The sequence below is a fragment of the Barbus barbus genome (genome assembly GCF_936440315.1).
Source record: "Barbus barbus genome assembly, chromosome: 23".
NCBI classification, from domain to species: Eukaryota; Metazoa; Chordata; class Actinopteri; order Cypriniformes; family Cyprinidae; genus Barbus; species Barbus barbus.
This window is the reverse complement of record NC_136751.1, coordinates 4,618,604-4,635,118: the sequence shown is the minus strand read 5'-3', so window position 1 is coordinate 4,635,118 and position 16,515 is coordinate 4,618,604. Positions and strand designations below refer to the sequence as shown.

General features: G+C 35.8%; 1 protein-coding gene across 2 annotated transcripts; it reads left to right on the top strand.

The window, feature by feature from the left end:
• Nucleotides 1–1,596: 1,596 nt before the first annotated feature.
• On the top strand, nt 1,597–16,378 carry st14a (ST14 transmembrane serine protease matriptase a). 2 transcript variants are annotated; one of them, XM_079373835.1, is made up of 20 exons: nt 1,597–1,699; nt 2,177–2,262; nt 6,036–6,195; nt 6,291–6,421; nt 6,508–6,578; nt 7,155–7,315; nt 7,718–7,750; nt 8,778–9,012; nt 9,103–9,245; nt 9,352–9,455; nt 9,543–9,643; nt 10,911–11,047; nt 11,196–11,300; nt 11,390–11,497; nt 12,125–12,241; nt 12,373–12,486; nt 12,582–12,765; nt 12,887–13,155; nt 13,514–13,650; nt 15,252–16,378. In XM_079373835.1, the coding sequence occupies exons 2-20, from the start codon at nt 2,218–2,220 to the stop codon at nt 15,408–15,410; spliced, it is 2,514 nt and encodes an 837-aa protein (XP_079229961.1). In that variant the 5' UTR covers nt 1,597–1,699; nt 2,177–2,217; the 3' UTR covers nt 15,411–16,378. The 2 variants fall into 2 exon arrangements, with proteins under 2 accessions (XP_079229961.1, XP_079229962.1); XM_079373836.1 differs by having other exon boundaries at nt 1,693–2,032.
• Nucleotides 16,379–16,515: the final 137 nt, after the last annotated feature.

Below are 16,515 nucleotides of genomic sequence, written 5' to 3'. Positions count from 1 at the left end.
AAGTAAAACAATTCTGTATCCAAGACTGTATTATATGAAGTAATGTCACAGCAGGTCCCTGATTGACATGTCCATGTGAGCATAAACACAGATCTACAGGTGGTCCGTGTAAAATCAGTAGTGGCGGGCAGAAAAGTCAACATGATGTTTTTCCGCCTGCTGCTATTACACAATAGACTGCCTGCTTCTCCCATCACACCACATTTACACAATCCAATAGTCAATAAATCTGACAGAGAAGCTTTTAATGTCATCTGCCATCTGACATTTATGTTTTCCCACATTCTGTTGCACTGTATACTGTATAGTATCTTATATATTACATATCAGAGTGTGTGCTATAAATTGTGCAGTTGATGCTGCTTACCTTCAAAGAGCAATAAGTTAATCCATCTAAACATTTATCTGTGTATATAGAAAATTTTTTTTTATCATAAACATAATTCAGAATAAATTATGTTTTGTTGCAGTAAAATTGTGAATGTTTAGTATTTCACTATTACACTGTTTGCAGAAGCTGTGAGAGATTACATAACATACAGTATTTACAACAATTGATTTTATTTGCATTTGCTGACCCATTGTACACGAGACTGACAAGCTTGCCAATTTGTTCTCTGACAGATGTCCTTTAACATGGACAGAGCACTTTATAGAGAACTTAAAGCTTGCCATTTTGAGAGACTCACCCATATCAATTCCTGGTGAATATTTGTACAACTCGACTAGTACTAATCAGATCTTTTTGGTATCTTTCATCTTTCAGATTGCCTTTTGAATATAGTTGTTTAATTTCTATAGTGTATATCTTTTAAGTTCTGTAACTGAGTTTACCAAACGGGCCTAAATCTGGACTTCATCTTTTTATGATAGCCAATAGGCCTATTAATATCTGATATTAATACATTTTATTACTGTAGGTCTATTATATTGTATTTGATTGTATTGTATGATATAAATAAACACACACACACACACGTATATATATATATATATATATATATATATATTAGTGCTGTCAAACGATTAATTGTGATTAATCGCATCCAAAATAAAAGTTTTTGTTTACATAATGTATGTGTGTGTTGTGTTTATTTATTATGTATTTATAAATACACACACATATAGCATATATTTTGAAAATATTTACATGTATTTACGTGTATATATTTATATTAATATAATTTATATCATATATAAATAAATTTAATATATCAACATTACATATTTTTCTTAAATATATACATGCACGTGTGTGTATTTATATATAAATATACACAGTACACACATACATTATGTAAACAAAACGTTTATTTTGGATGCGATTAATCGCGATTAATCGTTTAACAGCACTAATACACACACACACACACACACACATACATATATATATATATATATATATATATACATATATATTACTATAGTTTTTATTGGTTTGTAGTGTAAATGGTTTCCATTTATATATCTTAAAATCTTCTCGGTTTTTCCACTGAGCTGTACTTCGTGGAAACGCCATTTTTATGCAGCAGAAACCTGCAAGTCTACTTTGTATCACACCGAGGTAAACTGCATTTGAGTCTATGTCTCAAATCCTACTAGGCGCCCTACCTAGACAGTCTTTTCAGTCCCATAGGCGCTTTCCGAAGCAGTTTAGGTATGCTGGCCAGATTCCACGATACAGACACGCCCGCTGAAGGTGAGTCGCTCCGGTGCAGAAACACATCGATACTGAATTTCTACAGTCATATCTATGCTTAAAATATACCTTGCAGTTGTTTTAAAATGTTAACGCGTGTGGTCACCGTACTTTGATGTATTTAGGGCTGTTTTGTAGTTTAGAGATGGGGTTTTAAAGTGTTATTTGTGGGAAGTGCTCACCTGTAGAGCTAGTATCGCTTGAGTTAGTCACTCTATTGTAAGGCGGAAATATCTCACAGGTGGACGAAACAAACTTCTCTCTCTGCGGAAGATCAAATGTACCTCATTTTAATCCTCTGATTTCGTTTTTGAGACATACACGTCTTCGTTTGTAAGTTTTTATTGATATTTTGTTGCTCGTGCACTTGTTATGGGCGTGTTGTTGTTTTCCACACTTGTTTGATTTCATCTGAGAATAACACGTCTGCGTTTTTTTCCTTACAATACACAATTACTCGTCTTATTTTGTCAGCAGAAGTGGAAGTGTGAGTGTATTCTCCTGGTGGTCTCTCAGAAATGGACCCTATTGATGGAGGAATGCGCTACACTCCTGGTTCTTCGGTAAGATTCATCCGGCCTATACCATATTAACAACTTATTAACAATATGTTTAAACTTTTAAGCAGACTTAAACATGTAATGATATCTGAAATATCACACATCTGTCCTAAAAGCTGTGCTGTGGTCATTTTTTATCACATGAATACATTCCCTGTCGTGTCAGTAGAAGGCATCATATCAAGATCTGCAAGGGCTGTGGTGGTATTGGCATTGCTACCATCTATATCTATTACTATCAAGGGTCCCACGCTCATGGAAAACCTGCAAATATCAGGAAATCATACGAGTTTGGTTTACAGGCCTCCAAATGTGTTGGAAAATTGGATTGAAACATTAATTTCTGTATTTTAAAGTAAAAGTAAAAGTAAAAAGTCATGACGTATTGTCAAGTATGGTGACCCATACTCGAAATTGGTGCTCTGCGTTTAACCCATCCAAGTGCACACACACACACAGCAGTGAGTAGTGAACAAATGCGCACGCGCACACACACACACACACACACACCGTGAACACACACCCGGAGCAGTGGGCAGCCATGCGGCGGCGCCCGGGGAGCAGTTGGGGGTTCGGTGCCTTGCTCAAGGGCACCTCAGTCGTGGTATTGAGGGTGGAGAGAGCGCTGTACATTCACTCCCCCCACCTACAATCCCTGCCGGCCGGGGACTCGAACCCGCAACCTTTCGATTACGAGTCCGACTCTCTAACCATTAGGCCACGACTTCCCCTGATCTGAAAGGTTGACCATAAGATGTTGTGACACATTGCACAACCTAATGTTTACGTGCATTATGTTACCAAACTTAGAAGTGTGCCACCACTGTCACCTCAAGAGGTTTCACTCCATGTATTTGTTGAAAATGTGACCCATCATTTCCTGTCTGTAGTAACTCAGTAAGATCTGGGGTGGTAGGCTGACATTCACTCCTTTTCTTTTCACCTCGATCGGTTTGCATGTGTAGGGGATTTCATTTCTATTGATCATCAGTAGACAATCATGTTTTTAGGTCGTTCTGCTGACTGGATTAGCTGTGCTTCATTGTCGTCTGTGAGGATAGGGTGTCAATAGACAATTGCAAGACCTTAAAAGTGATGCAGCTTAACTGCATTACTCAGCAGTTTGACAGTCGCTCGAAGTTTTCAAAATAATCTAATGCCATCTCTCTTTCTGTCAGATGCAGTGTTGGTTAATTCCAAATATATATATTTTTTTAAATATCCTGCACGTAGTGTGGTTTCAAGTTTTATGAATTGTGTGTTTATTGTAAAAATCAATGTATGATAAATATCTGTAAATATAAAAAGACTAAAGGATGAATATCTATTGTATAGATTCTATATAGATTTTGGCGTAGTTTAAAACATTAGATTATGACTAACTTGTAGCTGAGCATTGTTGTGTATGCAACACTAAATGAGCAGGTTAAGTGTTTTGGTGCACATGAGAAGAACTGATGTTTCAATGCCTTGGTGAATCAGTAATCAGTTTTGAATGATCCACACCACAGCATGTTGCTGTATATACGTATGTGTGGTGTGTGTAGAGATGCACACATTCCACAGATCTGTTACGACAGTTATGCTTCTCCCACTTATTCAGCAGTGATCAGCTGCTTCTCGTGCATCATGCATGTCGTTATAGAATGTTAACCGCTTAACTCAGGTGGAGTTCATTCATTTACAGCTGGACTTTCATTGCTAATTGACTTAAATGTCTTAAGTTCACACCAAAAGCAGGTCAGATTGGAAGAGGAACGATTAGTCTATTCTCTCATTACTTTGCACGTGACAGCAATAAAATGAATTTGTTTAATTGACATTAGAAAATCCTGATCATTGTTATTGAATTTGTGGTCTCAAATATGCAGTGGCAAATAGAAGAACTACACAGACACTAAAACTGTTTAGATGTCCTTGAAAATCTCATTGGGGACTCGTAGTTTATGTTTGGCTTCATTGGATGGTAATAGAAAAAATCCAAAGCCTTTTTCATAAAAGTTTGCATTTATTCCATGAATTCCAGCTCAGGTGGGACTTTTTGTCTTGGCATATTTTTTGATACAAATGAAATGGAATATAGGTCATGAACAGTGTCATGTGACAGCAGTCTGAGATAACTGAGACAACCAACGTTTATAAAAGATAATTGTAGGCCAGCGTTTCATAGTGAGCAAAGTACACCGTTCAAAAGTTTGGGGTGTGTAAGATCTTTTTGGAATTCATACTTTTATTCAGTAAGGATGCATTAAATTGACAGTTAAGACTTTTATGTTTTTTTAAAAATAAATACTTTTTTAACTATTTGTCAAGGACATGTATCACAATTTCCATGAGAAATATTAAGAATCCCAATTGTTTTTAACACTGATAATCTTAACCACCAAATCAGCTTATTAGAATGATTTCTGAAAACTGAAATAATGATGAAAAATTCAGGTTTGCGTCATTTCATTTTAAAATCTATTTAAACAGATAACTGTTATTTTAAATTGTAATGATATTTCACAATATTACTGTTTTCACTGTATTTTTGATCAAATAAATGCAGTCTTGGTGAGCTCAAGAGGCATTCAGAAGCATTAAAAACTCCTACCGACTCCAAACTTTTGATAGGTATTTTACTTCACATCAAGTGTAAACACTCTTTTGTCCCAAAGTCCTTTTATTTATTTTAAACAACTGTTTTTACTCATAAATTAAGAATATTTACTGAAATGCAATTCTAAAAAGCCTATTGAAGGTTAATACTAATACTCACTGAATACAAAAATAATTATTGTGTTCTGCAAATATAGTGAGCTTTTGATGTTTCACCACTGGTTTCATTATAATTGCTCTAACCACATGGTCCTATTATGCCTTCTACTTCCATCATCAGGCTGATTGGGTATCCAGTGTGCTGTGTCTCGGTTTAAAGTCAGCACGGCTTACATCCTTAATACTCATTCCTGGTGTTATTGTGTATGGTTCCTCTATAGTCCTCTACTAACAACTGCAACCTCACTTCTAGGACAAGTTCCAATTTAGTCATGTCCACTTTTCATGATTCAATCAGATTATCGTCATGGATAAAATTCACAAATGCTACTTTTTTTTATTATTCTTAAACTTTCTTATGAAAGGCTGCATTTATTTGAACAGAAATAGTGTGAAATAGTATTACAATTTGAAAGAACTGTTATCTATATTGATATATTTTAAAATGCAATTTATTCCTGTGATGCAAAGATGTATTTTCAGCAACATTATTCCATATTTCTTTGAACAAAAAATTCAGAGAACAGCATTTATTTGAAGTAGAAATCTTTTGTAATATTATAAATGTCTGGTACTTTTGATCAATCATCCTTTCTGAATAAAAGTATTCATTTAATGTTTTGTATTGTTAAAGAACACATTACAATAATTAGTAACTACAGTAAAAAAAGCAGTCATAATTTTCTCAATTCACACAAACATTGTGTCTATCTATGGTGTCTGCCTCTCTCCTCCTCTGAAACCAAAGCCCATGTAGACTTCGAAGTTGCGTGGAGCAGTAGGAGCATCTAGGGAAGTGTTCTGATGCTGCTCTTATATAATGCCTATGAATCTGTGCTTATTCTGTCAAAAAAAGCTCTGCAGTTTACGGTGTATTTTCTGATCTCAATCAGAATCTCATTCTGTTGAGGATATGTGCTGCAATTTTTCTTCAAACTGTCTTTTATGTAGTTAAATTCAGAGGCACTGGAATTTACAGAGAATAGTAAAAAGTATTTTGCCTCTTTTGTGTTCAGGACAAGGACTGGGACACAGCTGTCACATTCTTGCCAGCATCGGATAATAAAAAACTGGAGAAGAAGAGGGGCCCTGGGAAAGTTGGGATCATTGTTGGTCTGGTGATCTTGGCAGCCGTTTTGGCTTTGATCATTGGGCTTCTGGTCTGGCATTTCCACTGTAAGCAGTCACAGAGAGCATAACACTGTTACCGGCGTCAGTCATGATAGTTCTGATCATGTGTTTGTTGGTTCATGTCTCCCTGGTGTCTGCAGTCCGGAAAGATTTGACATTACAGAAGATTTACACCGGCTCGCTTAGGATAACAAATCAAGTTTTTGTGGATGCATATGAAAACCCGGACAGTGCAGAGTTTAAAAACTTGGCAAACCAAGTCCTGAATCAGGTGAGAACCAAACTGCAATTACTAATTAGTTTTTTCATAGTAACGATAGTGAAAAGTTTTTAATTTTTTTCTTTATTCATGTTTAGCTGAAAATAATGTACTCAGAATCTCCAGAACTGTCAAAATATTACATTGATTCCAGAGTTCAAGCCTTCAGGTACGTTTACATGTGATTGCCCACATTTTTTTTTCATGTTTTTTGGTCATGCACACGCTTTTAAACAAATAGTTTACCCAAAAATGTAAATTTCCTGAAAATCGAATCACCTTCAGGCCATCCGTGATGTAGATGAATTTGAAATTTGCTCACCAGTCGATCCTTTGCAGTGAATGGGTGCCGTCAGAGTCCAAATAGTTGATTAAAAACATCACAATCCACACCACTCCAGTCTGTCAAAGTGATAAGCTGTGTTTGTTCATAATCCATTAATCCATAATACATCATAATGCTTCCTCTGGTTAAAAAAAATTAATAAATATTCCATCCCCTGTTTTCCTCGCACATCAAAATCCACTGATGGACTGGAGTCATGTGGATTACTTATTATCATCTGTTTGAATTCTGACGGCACCCATTCACTGCAGAGGATCCATTGGTGAGCAAGTGATGTAATGCTACATTTCTCCAAATCTGTTCTGATGAACAAACAAAATCATCTACATCCTAGATGGCCTGAGGGCGAGTACATTTTCAGCAATTTCAATCTCAATCTGTCTGTCTGGCTTTCTGCAGTGAGGGCAGTGTAATGGCTTACTATGAGTCCGAGTTTGCTGTTCCAGTGGCACAGGATGCAGCAGTGGATCGGGCTGTGAGCAGCTTAAGTGAAACGTATAACAACAAAGTTCGCAGAGTTCAACAAGGTCCCCTGGCCTTTGATCACATTGTGTCTTCAGGTAATACTTTTGGATGGATGGATATCATTAAAACTATCATTAAATTCGAAATAAAAAATTATAATTTGCATAAATTTTGAATAAAGAGACTTTTGGATTAAGAAACTTTGGATTACCAAGATGGCACCACTGTGTTCGGATGCCTTCCAGGTCACTCCTCTTAGTATTTACATTTCACTGCTGGTTATATATTTGTTTATTGAACCTTGATGAAGCAATTGAATATTTTTTCTTGTGATTGTGGGGTGAAATGTGACCTGGTTCTTGACAGGTTTTGTGAGATACTGATCTCTAGATTGCTTATTATATTATAGAATATGTGAATTCCCATGAAACTGAAGCACAGATTAATGTCTTCAGCCTGACATATTTATAATAACTGTGTCAATCTTTCATTTACAGCTCTGGACACACGTCTGTTCTCAAAAGCCAGGAGTGAGTAGTGCATTACTTATGTCTGTCATATACTCTCTTTTCCAAGACCTAGTGTTCTGCCTCCATAGAAAGCAATTAAAGATATCATAGATGCACTCCTAACAAAGGCTGTTTCAAAAGGTAACCTAATTATGGTAAAATACCATATTTTTGCTAATTTAAGGCAGTATCAGCAAATCCCATTAATGAACTGCAGCAAGGCAGGAGACATCAAAGCAGTTCATAGAGCCCTATGAATCCATCTTGATTTTTCCCAAATTCTGTTTTATTATTTCCTAACTTCTTGTTTGTTTCATTTTTTTCCATAATTTTGATGGATTCCATTTAAATAGTTGAATTATATTTGATTAAAATTACAAAGGATGCCTAATCAGTTGAATTTATAAAACTATTTAATAATGTATTAAAATGAATAATGATAGTGCCTATGAAATGTTTCATTTTTCAGAAATGGTTGTTTTTTAACTTTTTCAATATTCTGTTTTTATTTATTTTATACAAATTTATTATCAAAAACTGTGGTAATCAAAACACAACTTTAGCAATGGAATTAATCAAAATGTTATCAAATGAAATTTGAATGGTTCCTTTAAAACGTTTTGACAGAAGTGTTGCCTGAAAGGAAAGTAAAACATCATTGAGAAATTGTAATATTCCTGAATAAATAAGCTGCATTATTATTGTTATTACTTTGGGAACTCAATTCTATCGTACAATAGTAATCGATTTCTGTCATCATTTCTTCAGGTTCAATTTTTATTTTGGTGGTTGTGTATCTGATGGTAGTTTGATCAAATGAAATGCTGAAATACTCACAAGGGGAACTCTCATTTTGCCAAATATACAGTCAATTCCACTCTTATGACTGAATTACGCATTTTCTTGTCACGTAGTGGAAATCATAGAGTCCAAATTTCAGTAGGTTTTGGAACAGAGCTGTATTCCCTAAGCACATTCAAACTCATTAATATACCAAGTATCCAATAATAAATCTGTAATTTTAACCGTTTGTTTTCTGTATGTCCAGCAAGTACGAGATTAGCCCAGCACGCCAGGAGTTCTGCTGAAGAGATCATTATATCACCGGGTTTCCCTGACCAACCTTATCCTCCAAACTCCTTTGTGCAGTGGCAGCTTCGGGGAGATCCAGGCCATGTGCTCAAGTTGTCTTTTGACACCTTCAACCTGGAAACAAACTGTGCAAATGACTTTGTGAGAGTGTATGACTCGTTGGTCGCCATGGACAAACACCTTATGGCAGAGTGAGTTGTGTTTGTGGATGTAGTACCATCTGGTGGCTGTATATGCAACTGTAAGGAATTTTAATGCAAGTTTCTTTCTCTCTTAAACAGGAAGTGTGGCTTTTATTCTCCCAGTAATCCCTTAACCTTCATCTCATCCCGGAATGTTATGCTGGTCACCTTTGTAACCAACGAAGAAGGGAATTTTCCTGGTTTTAGAGCCCGTGTCACTCAGATCAGTCAAAGTAGCATCGGTAAAAATGAATCCTGAACAAAAACATACTTGACTGATTAATAGTACAGAATGCTTTACACTGAAATTTTGAGTCATCTCTCTCAATGGTTCTCCCCATTTAACAGATCTTGCATGTGGTGGTAAATTGACTGGATCCTCTGGTAGTTTTACATCACCCAACTTCCCCAGTTATTACCCAGCCAGCACCACATGTCATTGGGACATCGAGGTATGACCCAGACACTCATTTCGAACCAGTTAATGTCATTTTGAACCACTTTTATAACAGTGTTATATCTGTCTCTATTATTTAAAGGTTCCTAGTGATAAATTCATCAAGTTGAAGTTCCCCAAGTTCATGGTTTCTACAGGGAGTCCAAATTGCCCAGGAGATCGTGTGGAGATTGTTGGTAAAAGGTCAGTAATTTAAGAGTTGATTCATGTAGAACAGTTAGTTCTAGTCCTTAAGTCTGATTGTCTGGGTGATGTTCCTCTAAAAATACTGATATAGCTATGACAGCATTGGACTTTTCACTTTTTTCCTCTCTATTTTTATTTTCCTTGTAAAAGAACCCCGTCTAAACATCTTTATATTGATATACACTTATTTTGAGAAGAAAATGTTACACAAGAAACGTTGTTTAAAAAAAAAAAAGATTAGATTTATGCTTGAAACAAAAAAAAAAAATCCTATTGGCTTAACAAGAAAAAACTAAAAAATCTATATATCTAATAATAAGTAAATAAGTGCTTCTTAAGTAAAATTATCTTGTTTAAAGGACATCATATATTTTACTGGAAAACAAGACAGAAATTATCGGTAACAAGACGTGAGCAGTTCGGAGGTTTTCATTTTAGAGCGCATGAATACTGAGATATTTTTTGGATACAGTTATAAGGCTAAAAACTATAGGGTTATTTTTCCTCTCAGATAACTGATATTTTGGATAAATAAATCAATCACTAAATCTGACTAATACCAGTATAGTCACATGTGTTGTTCACCTCTTGTTTAATTTTATTCAAAAGTGGTATACAGTACACTTATTATAGAAACAATCCGTCTGGGTTTAAATTTTGTGCTCAAGGACGTAATGGTGAAGGCTCACAATCAACTATTGTGTGTGTTTTTTTTATTGCAAAATAAAGGGTACAATTGACAACATCAGTTTATGACATTTGTCACTTTTACAGCTTTTCCAACTTGCAGATATCTTATTTAATGAGATTAATATAAAGCGGATAATTTATTCTTGGAGTCAAAAGTGACAGGTTTCTCGCATCACAAGTTCATGTTCATAGAAAATCAGTGTATCTCTTTAAATTATTTTGAATTTCAGCACAAAAAAGTCACAACAATCGCAAATTGATTGCAAAAAATGTATTTGGCTAAATAGTGGTTAAACAATTAAAACCACTTGGTCCAGTCATTTAAAAATGTATCTCCCTGAAGGTTCACATGAAATGCTAATTTCTCCATGGTAAATATATTTTTTAAAACTTCAATCCATTTGTGGAGGATTAGGTTTATACCAACACAAAGTTAGATTTTTTTAGTTTAATCGGCTACTGTGGTGTTTGAACCCACATCCTTTAAGTTCCCCAGCCCAGATCTTAAACCACCAGTGCTTATAATCATTTAGTCTGAGATTTCATACACACATTCTTGTTTGTTTCTTTGCAGTACATTGTGTGGGCAGCAGCCTGCTAATACCATGGTTACAGTCAACAGTAACAAGGTGACGGTTGCGTTCAAATCGGATTCGTCACAAGTAGATCGAGGTTTTAGCGCAACTTATGAGGTCTTTGAGCCCTCTGACCGTAAGTAAAGACATAAAAATGGGTTAAACCTTTCACTATTGTAGAAGCAGCATGGCCTGAAGTGGAAAAAATGGACTAATTGATGCCTGTTTTTAAAGTGGTGTCAGTGTGAACATTAAAAAGTAAATTCAGTTTCTGAATCTCTCAGCCTGCCCGGACCAATTCCAGTGTAACAACAAGCGCTGTATTAATCCATCACTGCGCTGTGACGGCTGGAACGATTGTGGTGATGGCACAGAAGAGAAGAACTGCAGTAAGTGCTTACATTCACACACAGAATTGCACACTTGCTCTCTGAATATGAATTCGAGTCCAGATATGCAGTTTGAATGTGGATTTCAGAATGTGACGCCAGCATGATCCAGTGCGGAAATGGGGTCTGTAAGCCACTGTTCTGGCGGTGCGATGGTGTAAATGACTGTGGAGATAACACAGATGAACTTAATTGTGGTAGGACCATTTTCTGCTTTCCTTTTTCTTTCAATTTACCCATATGCATCCAAATGTGAGGAATACTGCCCCCACAGGCAATAAAAGGTATGAACACCCAGGCGAATTCATTGGTTCTGTGACATTCAATATACAAAGATACCGTAATCATCTCAGTTTTAGAAGACAGCAAGTGTATTATTTATAGGCCTTTTTAAATATTCATCAATATTTCTACCAAGAAATCAGTATTTTATTCACTTTGATTTCTAGTTTAATCAGGGGGACCGTGAAGAATATATCAAGCATATAAAATTTGAAATGAGTTAACTATGCCATTATGCATATTATTATTATTATTATGTTTTAATAATGCAGTAATGTTAGTTAACCCTGTAAAGCCTGTCATGAAATAATAGTTAGATAAAGGCTTTTATGGATCATATACAGAGGAGTGCTTGGAAGAAAAATACATCAGTACATGATGTTATTGTGATTTGGAAATTACTCTGAGGACCCAAAGGCTGGCCGTTGATGTGCCAGACAGCAAGACGACTACCAGCTTCTGTCTTCTCTCTCTTCCTCATTCTCTCCCACTCAAAAACACATCCTCACTTGGTTTAACCTAGTTGCCCTCTTCTCTGGCAGGATGTAAGGTTGGAGAATTTAAATGCAACAACGATCAGTGCGTCTCAGAGAAGCTGAAGTGTGACGGAAAGCATGACTGTAAAGACGGCTCAGATGAAGACGGCTGTACAAGAGGAGGTAATATGTTAGATAAAGAATAATACAAGTCTGTTTATTTATTTTTGTTGTTTATTGTATTTGAAAATATTTAGAAAAAAGCAGTTTCCTTCACTTCATTCTTTCTCATTGCTTGTCTTTCTGTCTTACAGATATTTGTCAAGTCTCAACATTTGCGTGCAATAATGGCAAATGTATCACCAAACCAAACCCTATGTGTGATGGACAAGATGACTGTGGCGACAACTCGGATGAATCCAACTGCAGTGTGTAGCATCTGCTTCCTCACATCTATTCTTCAACACACATCCTGCATTGTTTGATGTTGATTTCTATCTCTCGCTCTTTCTTTCTCCTCTAGACTGTGGCAAGAGGGCTTACTCAACGTCTCGAATTGTGGGTGGGCAAGAAGCAGATATGGGCGAGTTCCCATGGCAGGTCAGCCTGCACGTTAAAAACACAGCACATGTTTGCGGTGCATCAGTCATCAGTGACCGATGGCTTGTGACGGCTGCCCACTGCGTACAAGACGATGCCAAAATCAAGTAAATGTTCTGTTTGTTTCTTTGTTCTCTCTTTAATCTATAACTTTCACTTGAGAAACCTACATCATTAACTAAACATTTCCGTAAAATATTAATGTGTGTACATCTGATGAATTCACAGATATGCGCAGCCAGGAACATGGGAAGCATACTTGGGTCTCCACAGACAAAAAGAGAAACAGCAAGCAACAAAGAGATTCCTAAAACAAATCATTACTCACCCAAACTACAACGCCTACACCTATGACAATGACATCGCTCTGATGGAGCTGGATTCACCTGTGACCTTCGGTGCGACCATTCGAACCATCTGCTTGCCCGCTGCCACTGACGTCTTCCCCACTGGTGAAACAGTCACTATCAGCGGCTGGGGTGCCACTAGAGAAGGGGGTCAGTAAAAGAGCTACACAACGATGCTGCATACCTTTCACACATCCTGACATATTTCAGCCCGAGATCAAAAATTCCTATCAGTTACACTTTACAATAAAGTTGTTAACAGTAGTTAAAGTAAACAAACAATGAAAAATACTACTCAAGCATTTATTAATCTTAATGCTATTAGTTAGCTGATTTTGATATTTACAAATACACGATAAAAACAAAAAGCTGTGTATTATTTATTGGACTTGAGTGAACATGAACTAACAATGAATAGTACTTGTATTCTTACTAATGTTAACAAAGATTTAGAAATATTGTAACTAAAACCATTCAGTAACTTGGTGTGTGTGTGTGTTTGTTTCAGGCGCTGGAGCACCTGTGCTGCAGAAAGCGAATGTCCGCATCATCAACGGCACGGTGTGTGATGATCTAATGAATGGACAGATCACATCTCGCATGATGTGTGCTGGCGTTCTGGCAGGAGGAGTGGATGCTTGCCAGGTGGGTTTCAGAAGTCTATTGATCACTGGAGCAGAAGCACACTTTTTTTCTTTTCAAAGCATGTATTTTTATTTCTGCGATCAGTATTAGAGATTTATTTATTTCTTACAATATCAGTTTTGGTCGACATTGGATATTCACTTGTTAATGCTAATTGTCCCAATTTTCAGATTTAGATCTCTTTTACCATGCTCACTTAGGGGCTGTTTACACCTGGTCACTTCATGCATTTTTTATGATCGCATAGCTATCCGATCCTGAAAAGACCAGGTGTAAATGCCCTCCAAAACACTTTCGAGGCGGATATAAATCTGATCGCTCAAACCACTTCAGGAGGTGGTCTGGGCCGCATTCCAGACGAAACTGGACAAGTGTAAATGCATCTGGTTGTTGAAACCACACATGCTAATTTTACTCCTCCCAAAATATTAAAATAATAAACATGTGAGAGCGTTTTATAGGCTATAAGGTATGTTATAGTCAGATATGACCGCGCTAATGCAACAAGCATCACCGCGGATGAGTAGCTGAGTATCTCTTCAGCAAGCCGACATGCGAACTGCAGCGAATCAAACTGAAAGTAAGTCGCAGACGCTCAACACACAATCATCTTCATTAAAAGTAGTGAGACTAACCTATCTTTCCAGTGCTGGTACCGTGCTCTCTCTTGTTGCTGTCTCTGATATTGAAATGATCTGATAACGAATAAAATGCAGCACATCTATTGCTTTCATTGACGTGAACTCCGTTAAATTTGCATATAGCGCAGGAATTAAAGAACAGATTTATATCCGTTTTGCGAAGACGCATTTATGTGGCCAAGTGTAAATGGAAACATGTTAACAAATCAGACAGATATCCAATCAGAGAAAACGCATGAAGTGACCAGGTGTAAACAGGCTCTTACGGTTGATCTTTAAAATCACTTATATTTAAATAACACTGTTGAATGTCATCTTCTCAAAATGAATATTGATTTTTCATATCGTGCATGATAGTGATGCAATGCCAAAAATCAACTGAGGCATTTTAAAGTTTGTATTTTGCTTTATAGTTTTATTTTTTCAAGTAGTATTGAATTCAGAATTGGCCATTTATCGGTTATCATACAATATACAGATTATTATTGTTGTTGTAATTATATTTAATAAATTATGGTATTAATCAGAATGTTAGCTCACTTCTGTAGCATTTAAAATGATAGATTTTTGTTTATACGGTTTAGTTAATTTAGACAAAATAATATAGACTTTTAATATCAGCCTATTATTGGTTATTAACCATAAAATTCTAATTAATTAATGAGCTTTTTGCTATTAGTCAGAATTCCAATACCAGTACATTCCTGTAGCATTTACCAAAAATAGATTTTTTTTTTATATATACAGGTAAATTTCAAATTTATTTAGACAAAATAATATAGACTTTTAATATCAGCCATTTATTGGTTATTCATCAAAATATAACAATTATTTTCTGCTTTTTGGTATCAGTCAGAATTTTAATATCGGGCATCCCTAATGTAATTGCCATTTTATTGAACTGTTTCTCTTTATTCACTCACATGTTCACATCTAAATAACACCCTTTTCTTCACTCAGGGTGATTCTGGCGGCCCTATGTCCATTTTAATGAATGATCGCATGTTCCTGGCAGGAGTGGTGAGCTGGGGTGACGGTTGTGCTCGCAGAAACAAGCCAGGCATCTACACAAACGTGCCCAAATTCAGGGCCTGGATCAAGGAGAAGACAGGAGTATAAGTTGCTCAAAGATTATAATGAACTATGAGACTTTTTAGTTTTTTTAGGTGGCAAATGTTTTAATAACATATGGAATAACCCAGCGTAGCCTGGCTGATGAGAGGGATGGACTTTTGACCTGTTTTGTCTAACAATTGTTTTATATATTTGTATATTTTAAGAGGAGAGCGGTATGAGGGTTTTATTGGGGGATATGTAAATAAATGCCTTATTTTTTTTTCCTTTTAACGATTTTGTGGTTTTTAGTGACTACATTCTTAAAGTGAAGCATTTGTGTTTTGAATGTGAATGATTGTTTTATTGGTCTGTACCTTCAGTTTTCTTTGGTTCGAGGAGTGTGTATTTCTAGTGTCACGCTCACAAAGTTAAATGTGAGCATCTGATGTATTTTCTTGACATTTGTGCAAAATGTATGTAATGTGATTTTAAAGTTTGAGTTACACATGGAAACACTTGAAAAGAAGTCTGGAGTGATTTAAATTTGATTCAGGGATTACGTTTAACACTAAAAATACATTTAGAAACTAAATGTTTAATTCACCATGATTTAACAATTTAGCAACCTTTCACAAATAAAATGTGTATCTGATTAATACAGTTTGTGTAATACTTACTAAAAGAGTGCAATAAATTGATTCTAGAATTACAAATTCAATTCTGCCTGTAGAAGATTGTTTGGAAACTTCAAATACAGACTTACAGTGGTTTCAGATGGTGTCAGTCAATAGCACACACAGTCTGTCATTTCATTAATAGTGCTGAACAATGCAGTTGGTCAAGAATTACATACCTGTGAATGGACAATTATTTAGACATTTTTTAAATCATCCATTTCCTTAAACTTCCAATTTCACCAAGTTTAACCAAAATAATGTTAGTTTTCCTCAGTTATTTAAATGCTTCTGTGGTATATGAGGGGATTATTTTATTTTGTACAAAAGCAGGTCATAAAACTATAAAATATTTTTAAAAAGCTTGTTTCATATGTTTTTTTACTGCACACTGCTATCATGTTAACTGTCCATATACTGGAAAAAAAGATAAATATACTAGTGCATGAGTGATGCAGGCATCTTTGCACTCCACAAACGTTTTGATCCACAGT